This window comes from Mustela putorius, unplaced genomic scaffold, assembly GCF_011764305.1.
Source record: "Mustela putorius furo isolate JIRA1106 unplaced genomic scaffold, ASM1176430v1.1 tig00003942_pilon_pilon_pilon, whole genome shotgun sequence".
Lineage (NCBI taxonomy): Eukaryota > Metazoa > Chordata > Mammalia > Carnivora > Mustelidae > Mustela > Mustela putorius.
The window spans coordinates 6,963,591-6,984,762 of NW_025422087.1; the positions used below are offsets into that span (position 1 = coordinate 6,963,591).

The 21,172-nt window shown below is 37.5% G+C and overlaps 1 protein-coding gene across 10 annotated transcripts in view; it reads left to right on the forward strand.

Annotated features, from left to right (window-relative positions):
* Nucleotides 1–21,172, forward strand: part of FRY (FRY microtubule binding protein) — a 433,556-nt gene that overhangs the window by 266,770 nt on the left and 145,614 nt on the right. For all 10 annotated transcript variants that reach the window (XM_045069583.1, XM_045069582.1, XM_045069576.1 and 7 more), the window contains 4 exons: nucleotides 2,543–2,711; nucleotides 5,513–5,605; nucleotides 5,702–5,800; nucleotides 7,395–7,496. In XM_045069583.1, coding sequence (XP_044925518.1) covers nucleotides 2,543–2,711; nucleotides 5,513–5,605; nucleotides 5,702–5,800; nucleotides 7,395–7,496 — 463 coding nt within the window. The remainder of the gene's footprint in view (nucleotides 1–2,542; nucleotides 2,712–5,512; nucleotides 5,606–5,701; nucleotides 5,801–7,394; nucleotides 7,497–21,172) is intronic.

The following is a 21,172-nucleotide window of genomic DNA, read 5'->3' on the forward strand; positions in this document are numbered from 1 at the left end:
AAATACACCTCACAAAAAATAATAACAACAACAATTATTATTGTAAATAATATTTAATAATTTAAATAAATACTAGTCATAATTGGTTTAATGAATAAACTGTAAATAAATAATATTTAATGGTTATTACTCTTATTAATATTTTAAAATTATTATTGTTATTATTATTCACATCGCTTTATCTTCCCAATCAAACTGTATACATTGTTCTTAAAACAGTGACTGTATTTCATAGTTCATGACAAGGTAAGGCAGCTGGAGTATGGTAGAAATCCCTGGAATTTGTGTCAGAAGACTTGCTTTTGAGTCTTCTTTGTCATGTTGATCTTCCATGTCTGTTTCCTTATTTGTAAAATGGAAATGTGTTCACTGCCTGACACAGTAGATTGTTGTGAAGGCAAAAATATAAAACAATATAATGTGCATAAAATATAAATCGTCTTACAAATATACCTTATCATGATTCCATGTCCAGACCAGTGTTTCATAAACTTTAGACAGCAAAATCACCTCTAGGGCTTGTTAAACAAGAGTCCTGGAAATCAGCCCCAGTGTTTCTTACTCAGTGGGTGTGGGGTGGGCCAATAATGAGTGTTTCTCCTAAGTTCCCAGGCAGTCCTGCTGCTGCTGATGATGATGATCTGGGGGCCATGCTTGGAGAACCACTAGTCCAGACATGACAGCTCAGAGATTAAGTGTAGGGACTCTAGATCCAGACACTTGGCTTGAAATTCTGGCTGTCACTTACCAGCTATGCGACTTGAGCACATGAAGAAGTCTCAGCCTCAAGTTCCTGTTCTGTCAAAAGGGTTTAATAATACTACTCTGCTCAAGTTGTGAGGATTGAATGATCATGAAGATGAACTGTAGGGTTGTCTGAACTTTGGTTGGCATATTGTATGTGCTGGATGTCTCCCTATAGCTGTCATGGTCACCGTCTTCAGTATCAGATTATTTTCTACTCTACAAGGAGGAGGAAAGAAAGAGGACATTGGCATTTGGATTTTCTGTTTTCTGCTCCATTGCCTTCTTAAAAACCTCTTTTATTGGGAAATATGTGTAGCAAACATGAAGAAAAGTCTGTAAATTGGCTTAAGAAAAATGCAGTTCTAACAAATTATTACCAAACGAGCCCCACATAACTTTCTGCACCCGAGCCAGGAGCAAGAAAATGGCCAGCTGTTGCCAAGTCTCTAACACCAACTTGCCCATCATGGCCGTCTGTACTGCCTTCTGGTGAAACAGTACCTTCATGTTTACTGCCTATTTTTTTTGACCTCGAGTTTCTACCTTGAGCTGTCAAGAGTTTTCTCAACCTTCCAGGATTCTGTTAGTTGGCCTTTAACTTTTATAATCATAATAACCCTCTTTAATCATGCCTTGCTCCTAATTGACCTTTTCACATATGTGGAATCCCAGGCTGACTGTCTCAGGAAGCAACACACAATGAGTTTTAGAATGCTTTCCTTTTTCTTTTAACTAGACATTTCAGAAATAGTTAGGTTAGCTTTTATGTATATGTTCCTCTACCTTGGGTACTTTGCAGATCTGCTACTATTTTCCAACCTCTTAGGGTCTATTCTTTTTTATAATCTTATATGAAAATGTTGTAATTAATATTATTAATTGTTACTATTTTACTATTTATACAGACACCTCAAGCTCCTTGCAGGCTTTGTTTCTTTAGTTGTAACATCCCAGGCGTGGAGAAAATTCTTATTCAATCTTTTTTTTTTTTAATTTATTTTTTATTTATTTTCAGCATAACAGTATTCATTCTTTTTGCACCACACCCAGTGCTCCATGAAATCCGTGCCCTCTCTAATACCCACCACCTGGTACCCCAACCTCCCACCCCCCGCCACTTCAAACCCCTCAGATTGTTTTTCAGAGTCCACAGTCTCTCATGGTTCACCTCCCCTTCCAATTTCCCCCAACTCCTTTCTCCTCTCTAACTCCCCATGTCCTCCATGCTATTTGTTATTCAATCTTTTAGATTCAATTTGAATTGTTTCATTATTAGATTCTCCTCAACCTAAAAATATTTTTTACAATGATCATTAACCAAAAAGTATGAAAGAAACAACAATAGAAAACTCTGGAAATGGATTAGGACTATTTCTTGGCATGATTTTCTGTCATTGTCACAAAGAGCAGGCCTGTGCTATTGCTCAGATGCTCACAATTAGACATACTTCAGGTCCCTGGGGTTGGCAGGTATGCTAGAAATTGCCCAGCCTGAGGAAATGGAGCTTTTTGTTGTGCTCAATTTAAGAGCGAGGCCATTTTGAGAGGGTCTGAATAAACCTGGATCTTCTCCCTGACTGAAGGAAACATTGAGCATCTCATAGACTAAGAGAAGGAGAGGTTTGTACTCTTTGCCCAATCCCACATAGTAGATCTTTACAAAATGACAGCCATGTTCTTCAACTAATTCAAAGGACTCCTGTCACTGTGCCCTGTCACTCCTAGACACTGGAGGCCTCCATTATGGTCACTTTCATACCCATTATTTGATAAACCACTCTTGTTCTCTTTTTAGATTCCCTGCTGTGAAGAAGAAATTTATGGCAGAACTCAAGGAATTACGACACAAAGAGCAGAGCCCATATATTGTTCAGAGCATTATCAGCTTGATAATGGGGATGAAATTCTTTCGAATTAAGATGTATCCTGTAGAGGACTTTGAGGCTTCTCTTCAGTTTATGCAGGTAGGTAACTTCTTGGGCAGGAGAACCAAGGGGCTGAACAACTCCCTTCATCAGAACGACTGACTTGGAACATGAAAGCCCATTCACTTGACAATGTAAAGAAGTCCTACGTTTTCCTCAGTAGTGCACAACGTGCTTTGTAACCAAATACTAGAGTTGCAGGCAGATAATTTCACTTTTAAACTTTCATATCACCTTTGAAGTAGGGCGTATAGTGGAATGTCTTCTTGGTGGACTTTTTTTCTCTTTTTGACCCATCAGCTACATTTTGATCTATGCATAAAATACAGCTGATTTTTTGCTTTTTATAATTGATAGCATTGAGGTGGCTGTGTTAACATTCATAGACATCCGAACTTTAAATAATGTGGAAAACTTTGTATTCCAACTATAAAAGAGAATCAGTTTTTAAAAAATCAACCAAACTGTACATATGGTTTAGGTGTCAATTATTCAGTGTTTCTCATTACATACTAACAGAAGAGTTGTTGCTAATGTGGATTTTGCAGAACATGAGGCTCTATTAGAATTTATGAAACTTTCTTTGGTACTGCTGAAACTAGGTTTAGTGAGGGTCTTTATCAGTGTCAAGCTTAGATATAGGGATGAGGCATATAGACTGTACTGCTTCATACCGACTGAAATGGCTATAACCAAAAAGACAGATAACAGGAAGTGTGGGTACAATGTAGGGAAATTGGAACACACATACACTGCCGGCGGGAATATAAAATGGCCTAACAACTTTGGAAAACAGTTTGGCGGTCCCTCAATGGTTTTAGGGATATATGCAAAAGAAATGACAGTATACATTCACACAGAAACTTGAATGCAAATGTTCATAGCAGCATTATTCATAATAACAAAAAAGTGAATATAGCCCAAATGGTCATCAACTGATGACTAGATAAACAAAATGTGGTATATTCATCCAAGGAAATATTATTTGGCCATGAAAAGGAATGAAGTACTGATATATGCTACAAAGTACATGTATGTACCTTGAAAATATTATGCTAAACAGAAGAATTCAGACAAAAGGCTGCATATTACATGATTCCATTTGGATAGGCAAATCCATAGAGACAGAAAAAAGATTGGTAATTGTGTAGGGCTTAGAGGAGGGGAATGTGATTAGAGAGGTTGGAAATGACTGCTAAAGACCAGAGAGTTTCTCTGAAGGGTAATGAAAAAGTTCTAAATTTAATTATGGTGATAAAGGTACATTGTGGGGGCCCTGGGTGGCTCAGTTGGTTAAGCATCTGCCTTCAGCTCAAGTCATGATCCCAGGGTCCTGGGATCAAGCCCCACTTCAGGCTCCCTCCTCAGGAGGTTGTCTGCTTCTCCCTCTCCCTCTTTGGGCCACTCCTCTGCTTGTGCTCTCTCTTTCTCTCTCACACTCTCTGTCAAATAAATAAATAAATAATCTTTTTTTAAAAATGTACAATTGTGAATATCCTAAAAGCCATTGAATTATATGCTTTAAGTGGGTGAATTACATATCATGTGAATTATATCTCAGTGAACCTATTTAAAAACAAAAAGAAGAATATATGCCATGTATCAAACTTCTTGGGTTTAAATTCAAACTTCAGCACTTACCAGCGCATTGACCTTGGGCAAGTCACCCTTAACCCCTCACCACCTCACTTACCTTTGTGTAGAGCAATAATAATGGCACTAACCTTAGAAGGTGGTTCTGAGGATTCTTGGTACATGGTAAGCACTTAGTTGTTAACTATGTTTATCCCTCTCTCATATGAATAATTCATGTATCTATGTACTTGAGTAATGACTTGAAAGAGTATTTACATGCATATATAAAATTATGTAGGAAAAGAACTGTAATTCCAGGAAGCATGAAGCTCTGTTCTGCACTGGGGAAACCATCTCAATGACTCCATGTTGGCAGTGCCTTTCTTGGACTGTTGTCTTAGTATAGAATCAATAGAGTAGGGATTTTAGTAACGTTTATTGGCAGTGGTCCCAACCTTGACTGAAATCAAGTATAATAGCTAATATAAATATTACATATCGTCACAAACACGTGTAGCCTTAGACCCTTCCATGAAAACAATACCTAATGAAGAATTATTACCAAAAAGGCCAGAAAGGAGAAAGGGGCTGGTAGAATTCTCAACAGGTCAGCTTTCCTAATAAATGATTCTCTGGGCCACCAGAAATACCCTTTCATAGATGGTAGTCCACACGTAAAGACCGCCTTGCTTGAGGAACTATTCTAAGGGTTTCTTGCCTGAGGTGGGGGAGGGAAGCATTCCAGACTTGCTTATGAAACTATCTGAATAATAAACACACCTAAAATGTCAGAGCTAAGAAGTAAACAGCTCTGTGCCTGGGGCTGTCACAGGTCCCAAAATAAGTTTAATATCTTCTGCCTGCCTTACCTTCTCTGGGGATTTGTGTTTGTGGGTTAATCAAGGACTTAGGGCCCCACGCACAGTAGGTGGTCAACAAAATTTGTCAGCAGCGTATGTCTGAATGAATCAACCAGTAAGTCAGTGGATGAGTATTGTTCCTGATTGTAGATGCTTTGTCCTTTCAGCATAGTAGGAGAAGTAGGAGTCTGAGAAAAGCAGTTTTGCAAAATGTCATTGAGACTATTTTGAACTGAAGTATAAATGCTAGAACCCAGTGATTTTTCTTTAATGGATTAAGGAATATGCTATGTTAGTGTGTATGATTGAATTAAGAGCTGTTTCCTTAAATTTGTTTAAGGACATTTTATATGCACATTTTAATCTATTCTCCCTCCTTTCTGTTTTTTTTTTTCTACTTCCTAGGAATGTGCACATTATTTCCTCGAGGTCAAAGACAAAGATATCAAGCATGCCTTGGCAGGGCTTTTTGTTGAAATTCTTGTCCCAGTTGCTGCGGTGAGTTAATGTTTTTATTTTTTTTTAAGAACTTCAAATTGGATTAGAGGATCACCAATTTCATTAATATAATATTAACATGCATCTCTATTTTAGGCTGTTAAAAATGAAGTAAATGTTCCTTGCCTTAGAAACTTTGTCGAAAGCCTGTATGACACCACGCTGGAACTTTCTTCTCGAAAGAAGCATTCGTTGGTTAGTAACTCTTGAGAGAATGCAAAACTTCAGAGGCTGAAATTTGAGTTATTTGAGAGTCATAAAAGTCTCCCAGAAGGGAGATTACCTGCAGCTCCCCCCAAAAGAGGGAGCATTTCAAAATTTTGAGCTTGTACTTAACATTGACTATAACCGGATCCCAATAATATGAGGGGATTAGACAGTGTCACCTCAGACAACCCTTCTTGTCCTAAGATTCTGTTGTTTATTTTCAAGACTGGCTTAACTTGATTTTTGTTTAATTTTGAGTATTTTTTCAAATCTGAAAGTCAAAGTTTATAATAACAGTTTACCTTTTTCAATCTCCAGAGGTCTTTACTGGTTCGTTCCTATCCTGATATTGAAAATCAAAATGGAAGCAGGCAGCAAAGGGAGTTGGGAGATAGACAGTTGCCCGTAGGAAAGATTCTCAGAAGGCTGAGAAAACAGTAGTTGGGAAAGGTTTTGTGTTGAAGAGCAGCAGCACATAAAATTCTTCTCAATTACCAGAACCCTTTGCCCTCAGTGGAAAAAAAAGAAAAAAAAAAAAACCAAACTCTGGTTTATGAATGGAAATGTGGCTTGTGAGCCACAATTGTGATAGTGTGGAGGAAGCAGATTAATTAGGTAACTGGTTAACTGGCATGATTTACGCCAGTCTTCAAAGTATGAGCGTTGGCACCATTATTTGAGCTAATGTTCAGAGTTGCTTTGCTGGCAGTGCTGACGGATGTCTTCACTGTCTTCTTCAATGGTAGCATAGTTCAAAGTCAGTTTAAAAGCAAGTGAATAAAAAAATGAAGTTAATGGTCCATAATGCACTAAATCTCTTTGTGGCAATTGTTTTTTGCTAATTCACCTTAATGGATGAGCCAGTTCTATTTTTGTTTAAATTTTCCCTAGCTTTAATTCTTTGGGCACCATCCAGGTGTATGTTTGGTTCAGCAGAATGGTGATGGGGGTTGCATATATATTTTTTGGTGGCCGCTCATTAGCTTGTCTATCTTCTCCAGTTGCTGTGGGAAACCAGCCCAGTTAGGCAGTAAAAGCACAGTAGCACCTCTGTTTATTCACACGTAAGCAAATTCCTCCTGTGGTTAAATTTGTCTTGGTGGAGTTTACCAATGCAATAACATTTCTTTTAGGAATCTTCTTTAATTACAGGAAGATTGCATGCAAAAGAAAATATATACACCTACCTCTCAGACAAGGACAAGCTAGTAGATGTTTCTGAGCAAAAACCCCAATAACATTTTTAAAATCAGTGTGCCTTCCTGCTTTCTCTCTGATGATTGAGAGTGATCTAAGACAATGAGTTTGTTTTTAAAATTCGTAAGTGAAGACAAAATCAGTAAATCAGATTTCCACTTACTATACATGAAACTTATTATACACTTTAAAATTCTAGATAATTCCACCCCCATTGTTGTCAGAAGGCATTTGCGAAATGCCTACTTCTGCATGGCCCCCTCTGAGCCTATAAAGCGTCCTGTTTATTCTGGCCCACAGAGAGAGGTAGTGATTCCAGAGAACGTGTGTTACCTGGTTTGTTGAAATAGAAATCAGCTTGTGACCTCACCTTCTTTCTCCTCAGGCCTTGTACCCCCTGGTGACCTGCCTTCTCTGCGTCAGTCAGAAGCAGCTGTTCCTGAACAGGTGGCACGTCTTCCTCAACAACTGCTTATCCAACCTTAAAGTTAGTATTTCTCCTTTCAAAAAGTCTTTTATTACACGAGATATGTGTCTGGGACTGGTGCATGTGCTTCTGAGAGCGATTCCTTATGTCTGCAGGGGAATTAGTCTATGCTATTGAGAAAATGAAAGAATATATATTTTTTTAATTTTTTTTTTTTTAGTTTTTATTTTATTTTTTTATTTTTTTAATAATTTTTTATTTTTTATAAACATATATTTTTATCCCCAGGGGTACAGGTCTGTGAATCACCAGGTTTACACACTTCACAGCACTCACCAAAGCACGTACCCTCCCCAATGTCCATAATCCCACCCCCTTCTCCCAACCCCCCTCCCCCCAGCAACCCTCAGTTTGTTTTGTGAGATTAAGAGTCACTTATGGTTTGTCTCCCTCCCAATCCCATCTTGTTTCATTGATTCTTCTTCTACCCACTTAAGCCCCCATGTTGCATCACCACTTCCTCATATCAGGGAGATCATATGATAGTTGTCGTTCTCTGCTTGATTTATTTCGCTAAGCATGATACGCTCTAGTTCCATCCATGTTGTCGCAAATGGCAAGATTTCATTTCTTTTGATGGCTGCATAGTATTCCATTGTGTATATATACCACATCTTCTTGATCCATTCATCTGTTGATGGACATCTAGGTTCTTTCCATAGTTTGGCTATTGTGGACATTGCTGCTATAAACATTCGGGTGCACGTGCCCCTTTGGATCACTACGTTTGTATCTTTAGGGTAAATACCCAGTAGTGCAATTGCTGGGTCATAGGGCCCAGATCTCGAATAGCCAAAGGGATATTGAAAAAGAAAGCCAAAGTTGGTGGCATCACAATTCCAGATTTCAAGCTCTATTACAAAGCTGTCATCATCAAGACAGCATGGTACTGGCACAAAAACAGACACATAGATCAATGGAACAGAATAGAGAGCCCAGAAATAGACCCTCAACTCTACAGTCAACTAATCTTCGATAAAGCAGGAAAGAATGTCCAATGGAAAAAAGACAGCCTCTTCAATAAATGGTGCTGGGAAAATTGGACAGCCACATGCAGAAAAATGAAATTGGACCATTTCCTTATACCACACACGAAAATAGACTCAAAATGGATGAAGGACCTCAATGTGGGAAAGGAATCCATCAAAATCCTTGAGGAGAACACAGGCAGCAACCTCTTCGACCTCAGCTGCAGCAGCATCTTCCTAGGAACAACGCAAAAGGCAAGGGAAGCAAGGGCAAAAATGAACTATTGGGATTTCATCAAGATGAAAAGCTTTTGCACAGCAAAGGAAACAGTTAACAAAATGAAAGAATATTAATGAGAGTTCTCTTTATTAAATATAGCCAATTTTATATAAGATTTCATTTATTTATTTACTTAGTTAGAGTGCAAGCCAGGGGAGGGGCAGAGGGAGAGAAGGAAGGAGAATCTCAAGTAGACTCCCAACAGGGGGCTTGTTCTCACTACCCTGAGGTCCTGACCTGAGCCTAACTGATTGAGCCACCCAGGTGCCCCAAATGGAGTCAGTTCTAGAAGATAACCAGGGATAAGAGATATCACTCCAAATCTGGGGAAATAAATCTTTTCTAATAAGGATCGTTTTCAGGGTAGAATTAAATACCCTTGTCCGTGCATTCAATATCGCATTTTATCTAACAGATTTTAAAAAAGAGAGACCACACTTCACTGGCAGAACCATGTGAATTGATTTCAGATGCTCACCTGTCCTTCCTGCAGTTGTCCTCTGCCCCCTGCCGTCGAGGAAAATATTTGGGGGGAAAAGTTCTTTCTGGGAGGATTGACCCCAGTCACAGAGAATACTCATTTCCTGTCATTGTGATCTGTGATTGTTTGAAGGTATTCTATTCAAGCCACATGGCAGTCCATCAGTCCTCGCCATTCACTGAGCAAGTACTGTGGTGGGTGGGCAGCACAGGTGTGTGATGAAGAGAGGAGGGACGTCATCGTTTCCAAAACTGAGGAACCTACAGTTAAAACTACTATAATGATTAGCTTTAAAATTGGCTTTATAACTTCTAAAGGGCTAAGCATATTTTAAGTTTTAGTGACCTGCTGATATAAGACAACTAAGTGAAAGTCAACTCTAATGGAAGTTTGAACAGTGTGTATTTTCCAGTTTTTTCCAGTTGTGTCTGAAAGTTCTACGAGTTTGATATTTGCTGCTTTAGAATTTTTGAAATATCCTTAATTATGCAATACTGTATGTGCTTATACATGTTGTTCTTTTTTGTTATAAGGCACTTTAATTTAGTGAAGTGGTTAAGATTAATTATATTATTTTGGCATTTACCATAATTACCCCATAATCTGCATTAGAGCGGTTTTAAGCATGGATTATGAAATCCAAGATTAGAATCATTTATTTTCTTCAAATTGGCAGTGAAATATAATAGCAAGGGATATAGAATTAAGCTTTTAAGTATTCTGAAAAACAAAAAGCTTTTCGGGGTTATCAACTATTATATAATAGGCATTCTCCGGTATTTTACTTAGGGATTTGTGCATCTATAATCCATCTCTAACTCAGAGCCCAATGTCATTTTGTTGTTGTTTGGTCCACTTTTAAGTTATTCAGTTACTAGTTACAGTTAAAAATATTTTTTGTTCATTTACCTTTTACACAGGTAGAAAATAGTCATTTTGTTTGAAACAAAAAAGAGACATAATTAAGAATGTTTACAGTGCATTTTTCTGTATATATGATACTAAATATGTTTGCAATGACTTTTAGTTAGAATTAAAATAAAAATTTGCATGAAAATTTATTGTTGTGGCCAAAAAACCAAAATTTTTTGTTTAAAGTAGATATTTTGAAATAAAGTGGCATAATCTTAGTTTGGAACGTAATTGCTTCAAAGTTACAATATTGGTGCTTTAGTCAAAACTTACCAGAAAGACTTAATAACAGGGTTATAAATGGCCCTAGAGAGAAGTGAGACTACAGGCTGATAGTGTATCCCTATGCAGACATTTCAAGCGTTTAGGATTTCTAGGAGAATGGCCATGATGAGATCAGAAAGAGTATATAGAGGGAGTAGTATAGAGATGAACCAAATTCCAGAATTCCATTTAGTTCACCCAGGAGGTATGAAGTACCCACTGCGTGATGTGCTAGGGAAGGTGCTGTAAGGGGGGAATATAGGGGAAGTCAACTGTATTAAAACTAGATATAGAATAGAGTCTCTGTCCTTGAGGAGATAAGCATTTCATTGGCAGATATATAACAAAGTTTCAAAATGCGTGATAGACACAGTGAGGGATGTAAAAGTTGAGAGTCGAGAGATATTTGTGCCATTTGTGAAGGTTCGAGACCCCATGAAGCATGAAAGTAGTTATTAGGCCAAGTTAAGGCAATGATATTTTACTTTATGGGTAATAAATTGTTGGAATTCATCACCCCTAGGCTAAAAGATATAAAAAGATCCTTGATGAGTTACCCTTGGAATTAAATGGTATCATATATATTTAGAACTAAACCCAGTAGGGATTAAATGAGACCATTTTAGGGGTGCGTGGAGGGTTCAGTTGGTTAAGCTTCCAACTCTTGATTTCCATTTGGATTGTGGGAAGGGGCGCAGCCTCGGGCTCCATACTCTGCAGGGAGTCTGCTGGGGATTCTCTTTTTTCTTCTCCCTCTGCCCCTCCCCTTCATGTTCTCTCTCTCTAAAGTAATAAGTGAACAAATCCTCTTTTTTAAAAATGATACCATTTTAAAATCTCATAAATATTCAGAAAACCTTCTAAACCAACTTACAAATAATTTGTGATGAAAAACTAAAATGGCTTCGGAAGTGTGTGTTGTCTTGAATAGTGTCAGGATTTTATGAGAATTAGAGCCAACTGTATCATTTCATAATGACCAGCTCTTCTCCCTATTTACTTTACTTACTTCTCCCCCTCTTTGTTTCCAGCACCCTTACCCTCCATGTGTCCCATATCCCTACACATGCGTACGTATAATGAACCTAATGTTTGTTTGTTTGTTTGTTTTTAATTTTATTTATTTATTTGACAGAGATTACAAGTAGGCAGAGAGGCAGGCAGAGGGAGAGAAGGAAGCAGGCTCCCCGCGAAGCAGAGAGCCTGATGCGGGGCTCGATCCCAGGACCCTGGGATCATGACCTGAGCCGAAGGCAGAGGCTTAACCACTGAGCACCCAGGCGCCCCAATGAACCTAATGTTTGAACCCTACATTTTGAACCTGGTAGCCATATTTGATGTGTTCTGCAGAGGGGCGTCATCAAGGGGGCAGCGTGACAAATAGCAAAACAGAAGTGTCTGAGTGTGAAAAACCTGCTGCTTTCAAAGTAAAGAAGTTCTCAGATCAATGCTGTTAGTATCAGTGCCCTGGTTTATCTTCAGAGTCTGTCTGTTGGAAGCAGGCTACTTGGGTAACACAAACTTGGAGTTTTTATTTACACTTAGTTAAGAAGGTCAACCATATATTAGCAATATACCCTTGTGAGTTGATGGGAAATTTATGCCATCTTCTTACCACAGCACTGACATCTTTCAAGAACTCTTGCTTAGTAGTAACCAATAGTTTTTTCTTCTATATATTTAATGTCAAATCTGAACATACTGAGCAATTAAAAATTGATACATTTCCTTCACGTCTACCATAATACACCTAATTCTGAAGAAAGGAAATATGTTTTGAAACTATATTTAATAGTACTTATTTTTTGTTGTGACTGTTTATTAATAGTTATTTTAACATGTAGTATTTGTTAAATATTTATAATAACTGTACTAGTTTCTCAGCCTTAAAAATGGATATAATTGGAATAATTTTTTAAAATTTTATGATAGTGAATATAATATCCCAGAGGTCCAGATTATAAAAATGAAACAAAACCATAAAAGAAACCTTAAGAGTTAAAAAATGTATTTGCTATATACTTACTAACAACAATATCTCTCAGTAACTAGAGATCTTTTATGAACCAAGCCAGTGGCAAGAGGTTTCCATGCTTTGTTGTGGATCATCATGATAGTGCAATAAGCTCCAACTGAGCTCTCCCTGTGCTTTCATGGATATCATTTTTTTTCTAAATATTTTGCTCCAAGAGCAATACTGTATATGAAGGCTACATAATACAGAATTAAAAATGATTCTCCTTTCATCTCAGTCACTGCTTATGCTAGGACTTGAATGCATTCATTTAGTCAGTCAATCATCTGGTTAAAGTATTTTACATGAAGTGTAGCAGGCACTGTCCAAGTGCTGGGAATAAGTGATGAATGAGACAGTAGCACTCTCCCACCTCTTAGACCTTGTAATTTAGTGGGACAGACAGATAGTAAACAAGTAAACACATAGGAAGAACAATTCAGATATTGGTAACTGCTGTAAATAAAATAAAGTAGGATACTGTGACAGAGAACGACACATTCAAGAGGAACAGGGGAGGGAAGGTACAAGAAAGCTCTTTTGATTTCCATTAAGAATCTCAAAAACTGGGCACCTGGGTGGCTCAGTGGGTTAAGCCGCTGCCTTCGGCTCAGGTCATGATCTCAGGGTCCTGGGATCGAGTCCCACATCGGGCTCTCTGCTCAGAGGGGAGCCTGCTTCCCTTCCTCTCTCTCTGCCTGCCTCTCTGCCTGCCTCTCTGCCTACTTGTGATCTCTCTCTGTCAAATAAATAAATAAAAATCTTAAAAAAAAAAAAAGAATCTCAAAAACTGTGGTTGCCATATATTTGTTGAAACTTGTCTTCAGCACTTAATGTATATTTATGTGTAATAATCACAATCAAGTTTAAGGAGTGCTTTTCTTAAACTATTCATATAATAGTAAGATAATTAATGATATCTTTCTATCAATGAGTAGACATTAAATAATACATTAAGGATTCCATAGCCATTGGTAGAATGCATTAAAATGTATGGCACCAATTATTTTAAAACAACTACTATTCTCTTTTTAAGTATCAATTTAAATGATACAGTGCTGGCTATTTTAAATAATAATTTTCTAGAAGCAGTTATTCTGCTTTAATATTAACCTCATTTCTATTAACTTGAGAAAATCTCTTTTCTTTTATCTTTCATATGTGTTCAAGACACATTTCAAAGTGTAATTTGTAAATTCTGACAGTGCACATAAACTGAGCTTAAAAATTAGAATTCAGCTGACAAGGGTATTACTTTCCATGAGTTTCTTATTTATTCAGACACTGAAGGGAAAATAATCTGCATAAATTGTTGGTTCAGTAGTGTTGAGGTTATCCTAACCCTGTGTTCTTTGTATATAGGTTCTTTGAGTAATATGGTCATCAAAAAGTGAACTATGATCAGAGTAAATTGATTCAAGTATTAAAAGGAAATGCCTGGAAGAAGAAAGGTGTTGACTATGATCTGTAAGGGAATATGACAAAGAAATAGGTTTACTTCAATGGCTCTAGTCGAAGTGAAAGTGAGAACTAGAAGGTAGTTGAGAATAACAAGATCAAAAGATGGCTAAAATTGTTTATCAGTCTCTGTCAATAGAACTGGACCTTAACATGCGCCAGACTCTCTAAAAAAAGCCTGTTATAAATGTAGCTTCTCGAGACCTACCTCCAGAAATTCTGATTTCAAATGTTTGAGTGCAGTCAAGGCATTTGCATGTTCATAAGAGGCTCAGGTGACTTAGTGCAAATGCTGGGCTGGTGGACCTTGAGAAACATTGGTCCTCAACATTGGTTGCCAGTGAATTCAATTCTCCCTGCTTGTTACTGTTAACACTGAATTGCTTTAACCAAATCAAAAGCAAACTTTAAAGAAGGTAGGCATGGTATTGGGCTGGCTGACGTCATAGGAAGGTGTCGGTGACCAGCACTGAGAGGAGAGGAAAGGGGTACAGGGAGATTCACTCTGAAGCTTACTAGTTTCTTGAACATTTGCATCAGTGTAACCTCAGAGCCACAATATATTAATATATTTTGTTAATTAATTAACAGAGAAGCAGATTACAAAGAGTGAAGAATCCTTTGATCTTAAAGTAGAGATTTTTGACCCAAATCAGTGTTTTGAGACATACTCTAAAGTGTTTACATCCTGAAAATAGACATCAAACCCCTACTGCATTAGCCCCTATTGGAAATACAAAGACAGTGTTTTCAAGTAGAGTACAATCTAGTAGGCACCAGTAGCATATTGGAGTGGTCTCCATATAATAGTAAACCATAGTAGAAAAATTAATGCTTCTGGGGCGCCTGTGTGGCTCAGTGGGTTAAAGCCTCTGCCTTCGGCTCAGGTCATGATCCTGGGGTCCTGGGATCGAGCCCCGCATCGGGCTCTCTGCTCGGTGGGGAGCCTGCTTCCTCCTCTCTCTGTGCCTGCCTCTCTGCCTACTTGTGATCTCTTTCAAATAAATAAATAAAATCTTAAAAAAAAAAAGAAAAAGAAAAATTAATGCTTCCAAGACACTGGAACCAGGTTGTCTAGGTTCAAGTTCTAGTACTACCACTTATTAGCCCTTCTGTGCCTTGTTTTCTTCATCTGCCCAATGAGAACAATGACAGTATCTATTGCACAGGTTGAAAATTAGTTAATATATGTACATCACTGCTAGCAATGCCTCATTCAGTAAGTACCATGTATTCTAGAAAATAGTACAGTATAGTGCCCATGTCTTTCACCTCCTTGGTTAAATTTGTTCCTACATATTTATTCTTTTTGATGAAATTATGAATGAAATTTTTTTTCTTAATTTCTCTTTTTGATAGTTTGTGGTTACTGTATAAATATGCCACAGATTTTTGTACATTGATTTTGTATGATCCAACCTTACTGTGTTAGTTTATTCTAACCTTTTTGTAGACTCTCTAGGATTTTCTGTGTATTAAATTGTGTTATCTACAAATAATGGTATTTTACATTTTCTTCCAATTTTGATTACTTTTATTTATTTTTCCTAATTGTTCTGGGTAGGACTTCCAGTACTATGTTGAACAAAAGTGGTGAGAATGGGTATGCTTGTCTTGTTTCTGATCTCAAGGAAAAAGATTTCAGTATTTTACCATTGAGTATGATGTTCTGTGGACTTGTGATATATCACCTCTTCCTGTTTTGAAGTACATTGCCTCTGTACTCAGTTTGTTGTTTTATCATAAATGGATATTGAATTTGTCAAATGCTTTTCTGCATCTTTTGAGAAGTCATGTGATTTTATCCCTCATTTTGTTAATATGGTTTTTCATGTTGATTGATTCACAAATGTTGAACCATGTTTCCATCCCTGGCTTAAATCCCACTTGATCATGGTGCATCCTTTTAATGTATTATTGAATTCAGTTTGCTAACATTTTGTTGAGGATTTTTGCATCTATGTTGATCAGGTACATTGGCCTGTAATTTTTCTTTTTTTCATGTGTGTCCTTAACTGGTTTTGGTATCAGGGTCATGTTGGCCTCATAAAATGAATTTGAGAGTATTCTCTTCTCTTCAATTTTTTGGAAGACTTTGAGAAGTATTAGTATTAAATCTTTTTTGAAGGTTTTGTAAAATTCACTGGTTAAAGCCATCTGGTCCTGGATCTTTGTTTGTTGGGAGTATTTTTTATTACTGATTCAACTTCTTTAGTAGTAATTGCTCTATTGAGATTTTTCTATTTATGATTCAGTTTTGGAAGATGGTATATTTCTAGGAATTAATTTATTTCTTCTAGGTTTTCTAATTGTTTGGCATATAATTGTTCATAATAGTCCCTTATGATCCTTTGTATTTCTTTTGTGTCAATTATAATTTCTCCTCTTTATTTTCTGATTCTATTCATTTGAGCCCTCTCTCTTTTTTTCTTAGTCTAGCCAAAAGCTCATCAATTTTGTTTATCTTTTCAAAGAACCAGCTGTTAGTTTCATTGATCTTCTCTATTGTCTTTTTAGTCTCTAGTTCATTATTTCTACTCTGATCTTTATTATTTCCTTCCTTCTGGTAACTTTGGGTTTTAACTGTTCTTTTTCTAGTCATGTTAGGTTTAAAGTTAGGTTGTTTACTTGATATTTTTCTTGTTATTTGATATAAACCTATATCATTATAATCTTAGAACTGCTTTTGCTGTGTCCCATAGATTTGGCATTATTATTTATCCATTTCATTTATCTCAAGGTATTTTTAAAATTTCTCTGATTTCTTCATCAACCCATTGGTTATTCAGTAATATGTTGTTTAATCTCCCCCATAGTTGTGATTTTTCCAATTTTCTTTTTGTAATTGTTTTCTAGTTTCATAGTACTATGTTTGGGAAAGATACTTGATATGACTTCAGTCTTCTTAAACTTATTGAGACTTCTTTTGTGGCCTAATATATGATCTCTCCTGGTAAATGTTCCATGCGCACTTGAGTAGAATTGTGTACACTACTGCCTTCAGAGAGAATGTTCTGTATATATCTATTAAGTCCATCTTGATCATGTGCCATTTAAATTCTAATATGTGACTTAAAGCCAGTATTTCCTTATTGATTTTCTGTCTGGATGATCTATCCATTGATGTAAGTGGGGGCATTAAAGTCCCCTACTGTTGTTGGTTGTTGTCAATTTCTCCATTTAGGTTTGTTAATATTTGCTTTATATATTTAGATGCTTCTATGTTGGGTGCATAAATATTTACAAATATTAAATTTTCTTGTTGGATTGATCACTTTGATCACATATCAAGTATCTTTCCCAAACATAGTACTATTTTATTGCAGTTTGTGTTTTCAAGTCTGTTTTGTCTAATGTAAGTATAGCTTGCCAGGCTTTCTTTTGGTTTCCATTGGCATGGAATACCTTTTTCCATCCCTTCATTTCAGTCTGTATGTGTCTTTATATCAAAAATAGGCAGCAGATAGATGAGTCTTGTCTTTTTATCCATTCAGCAACTGCCTTTTGATTGGAACACTTAGTCCATTTGCATTTAAAGTAGTTGGTATGAGTATGTACTTATTTTCATTTTGTTTATTTTTTTTCTGACTGTTTTATAGTTTCTGTTCCCCTCTTCTCTTGATTTCTTGCAATTTGTTGACTTTCTGTGGTGGTCTGCTTAGATTCCTTTCTCATTATCATTTATGTATGTATTATAGGCTTTTGCTTTGTGGTTACCATGAGGCTCAGCCTAATTATTTAACAGTCTATTTTAAGTTGATAGCAAGTTAAGTTTGAACATATTCTAAAACTCTGCATTTTTATGTTTTTGATGTCACATATTATATCTCTTTGGCTTTTATGTCCCTTAACTAATTAATATAGTTATTTTTACTATTTCTTTTAACACTCGTACTAGCTTTATAAGTAATTAGTCCACTTTCTTTGCTATATATTTACCTTTACCAGTGAGATTTTTACTTTAATGTGTTTTCTTATTACTAATTAGTGCTCTTTGTTTTAACATTTCTTTTAGGGACAATTTAATGATGATTATCTCCTTTAGCTTTTGCTTGTCTGGAGAAATCTTTATCTCTTTTTTTAATTCTAAATGATAATCTTGGTGTGTAGAGTGTTTTGGTTGGAAGTTGGGTCTTTTTTTTTCCTCTTCTTCTTTTCAGCACTCTTAATATATCATACCACTCTCTTTTGGCCTGCAAAGTTTCTGTTGAGGAATCTGGTGATGATCTTACATTTATTGTTCATTGACCTGATGTCCTTTGTTCATAACATGTTATTTTTCTCTCACAGTTTTTAAGATTCTTTGTCTTTAACTTTGACATTTTAATTACAGTGTGCCTTGGTGTGGGTCTTTTGGGGTTCATCTTCTTTGGAATCTTCTAGATTTCCTGGATTTAATGTCTGTTTCATTCCCCAGGTTAGGGAACTTATTAGCCATTATTCCTTTAAATAAGTTTTCTACCCCTTTCTCTCTCTCTCCCTCTGGAAGCCCTGTAATCAGAATGTTATTCTTCTTGATGTTGTCTTACAGGTCTCTTAAGGAATGTTTGTTTTCTTGTTTAATTTTTTTTCTTTTTGCTTTCCTGTTTGGTTAAGTTCTGTTGCCCTGTCGCCCAGATCACTAATTCTTTTGTCTTCTTCATTTAGTCTGCTGTTAAAACTTTCAGTGTATTTTTCATTTAAGTTATTGTATTCTTCAGCTTGTGACTTCATTTGGTATTTTCTAATCTTTTCTGTCTCTTTGTTGAAATCTTTCTGTGCTTCCATTCTTTTCCCGAGTACAGTGAGCTTCTTTATGACCATCACTTAACTTCTTATCAGGCAAATTATTTATCTCCATTTAATTAAAGTCCTCCCCCCAGGGGGTTTTTAGCTTGTTCTTTTGTTTAGAACATATTCCTCTGTTTCCTCATTTTGCTTGACTCTCTATGTTTGTTTTTATGTGTTAGGCAAAATAGCTGTCTCTCCCAGTATTAGAGAGGTGGCCCTATGTAAACAATGAACCTTATTGATTAGCATTGCCCTAGCTCTTGGGTGTCTCTGGAACTGTCTATCCGGTTGTTTAAGATTCATAGAGCCCAGAAATACAGTCCCCCTGGCCACCAGAGCCTGGCACTCCAGGGCATCCCCTGTGTGGGCTCTGCATTCCTGGTGGCTTTGGCAAGTCACAAGTGCCAGGTACAGGGTTATGGGAACAACACAAGGGGTCAAGCCCAAGGCAGTGGCATGGGAGGTGGGCCTTGGCACTGGTCAGTTACAGTGAGAGTACAAAAATATTACTACCCAGTGCAGCCACCAGCAACATTAAGAGCAAATGTAAAGGGACGCCTGGGTGGCTCAGTTGGTTGGGCAGCTGCCTTCGGCTCAGGTCATGATCCCAGCGTCCTGGGATCGAGTCCCACATCGGGCTCCTTGCTTGGCAGAGAGCCTGCTTCTCCCTCTGCCTCTGCCTGCCACTCTGTCTGCCTGTGCTTGCTCTCGCTTCTCTCTCTATGACAAATAAATAAATAAAATCAAAAAAAAAAAAAGAGCAAATGTAAAAATATTACCCACCAGTCCCTCCATCCCTGTGCAGAGTCCTAACAGGCTTTTGCTCTTCTAGCAGATGCCTTAATATTAGCAACTTTATCTTCTTCACATATGGGCTAGGCTCTTCTCAAACTGCTGATTTTGTACTTGTCCCAGGGAGAGTGTATCTGCATCTGAGGCTTTTAAGAGCAGAATCTCTTTCCCTATAGCCTTATGGCTCTCCTGGATGTAAGCCCTGCTGGTTTTCAAAGTCACACATTTTGGGGACTCATTTCCCTGCTGCAGTTCCTAAGATATGGGGTGGCTAATGTGGGGTGCAAACTCCATGCTCCTCACTGAGACCGCTCTTCATGTTGTGTCACCACGCTTAGGGTGGGGTTTTGTCAAGATTGTGTAACTGCCTCTCCTGCCTATCTTCCTGTGGCCCTTTTATTCCTTGATGTAAAAGTAGCTGTTCAGCCAGTACTCGGGTTCTTTCCAGAGGGAATTATTCCATATGTAGCTATTAATTGGTTGTGTCCTCGTGATTTAAGGATCATTCCATGTCACTTTCTTGAACTGCCTCCTTATATAACTTCTATATAAAAAAGTCTTGTGGGGCGCCTGGGTGGCTCAGTGAGTTAAGCCGCTGCCTTCGGCTCAGGTCATGATCTCAGAGTCCTGGGATCGAGTCCCGCATCGGGCTCTCTGCTCAGCAGGGAGCCTGCTTCCTCCTCTGTCTCTCTCTGCCTGCCTCTCTGCCTACTTGTGGTCAAGTTGTTTGCTACTACTCACAGTCTGCTTTTTTAAAACTGGTATTTATTCATAATCTCCTGTTTGGCAATCAATGAGGGCACAAAAATGAACAAACCAGAATTCTGGAGTTCGCTGTCGGCTAAGAAATATACAAGTAAAGGGATAGAACAGCATTCTGGAAGCAGAGAGCAGAGGCCCTTGGCAATCTTTCTGGGGTGGATACATAGTGGTTGTAATAGTAGGGAATTTAATAAAAGAGATGACACCTACTTGAATCTTGCCAGAGAGTAGACATTTTCCAAATATACCAGGAGTAGGAAAGTGTTCAAGGCATTTAGGAAATTGCAGAAGAGGTATAATGGCATGTAATGCACCAAGCCCAAGGTGGAGGTAGAAGGTAGTAATGGAGGAGCCAAATTGCCAAAGGCCCCTCCTGTACCACATCATGGAATTTGGTCATGTCCAGGAAGTGATTAGAAGCCACTCAAGGACTTTAAATGTGGGGAAGTAAATGGTCATGGGTGCAGTTTAAGAATATCATTTGACAATGCCAGGAATGGAAGAGGGGCAAAAAAAAGCATTTGAAGAGGGATTGTGGTGATCAGTGATATCACCTTGAAATGCTAAAAATCAAGTACAAAGTGAAAACTTAAGTCAGCCACTTGGCTCTTTAGACTCTGGGGAAGCAGCAACTTCTTTCAAGATATGTCTCCAAAGGCAAAGGAAACAAAAGCAAAAATGAACTTTTGGGACTTCTTCAAGATCAAAATCTTCTGAACAGCAAAGGAAACAGTCAATAAAACAAAGCAGCAACCCATAGAATTCTCAAGTGACACTACAGACAAAGGGCTAACACCAAGATCTATAAAGAACTCCTCAAACTCAACACGCAAAATGGATAATCACATCAAAAAATGGGCAGAAGACATGAACAGACACTTCTCCAGAGAAGACATACAAATGGCTAACAGACACATGAAAAAATGTTCATCATCATTACCATCAGGGAGATTCAAATCAAAACCACTTTGAGAT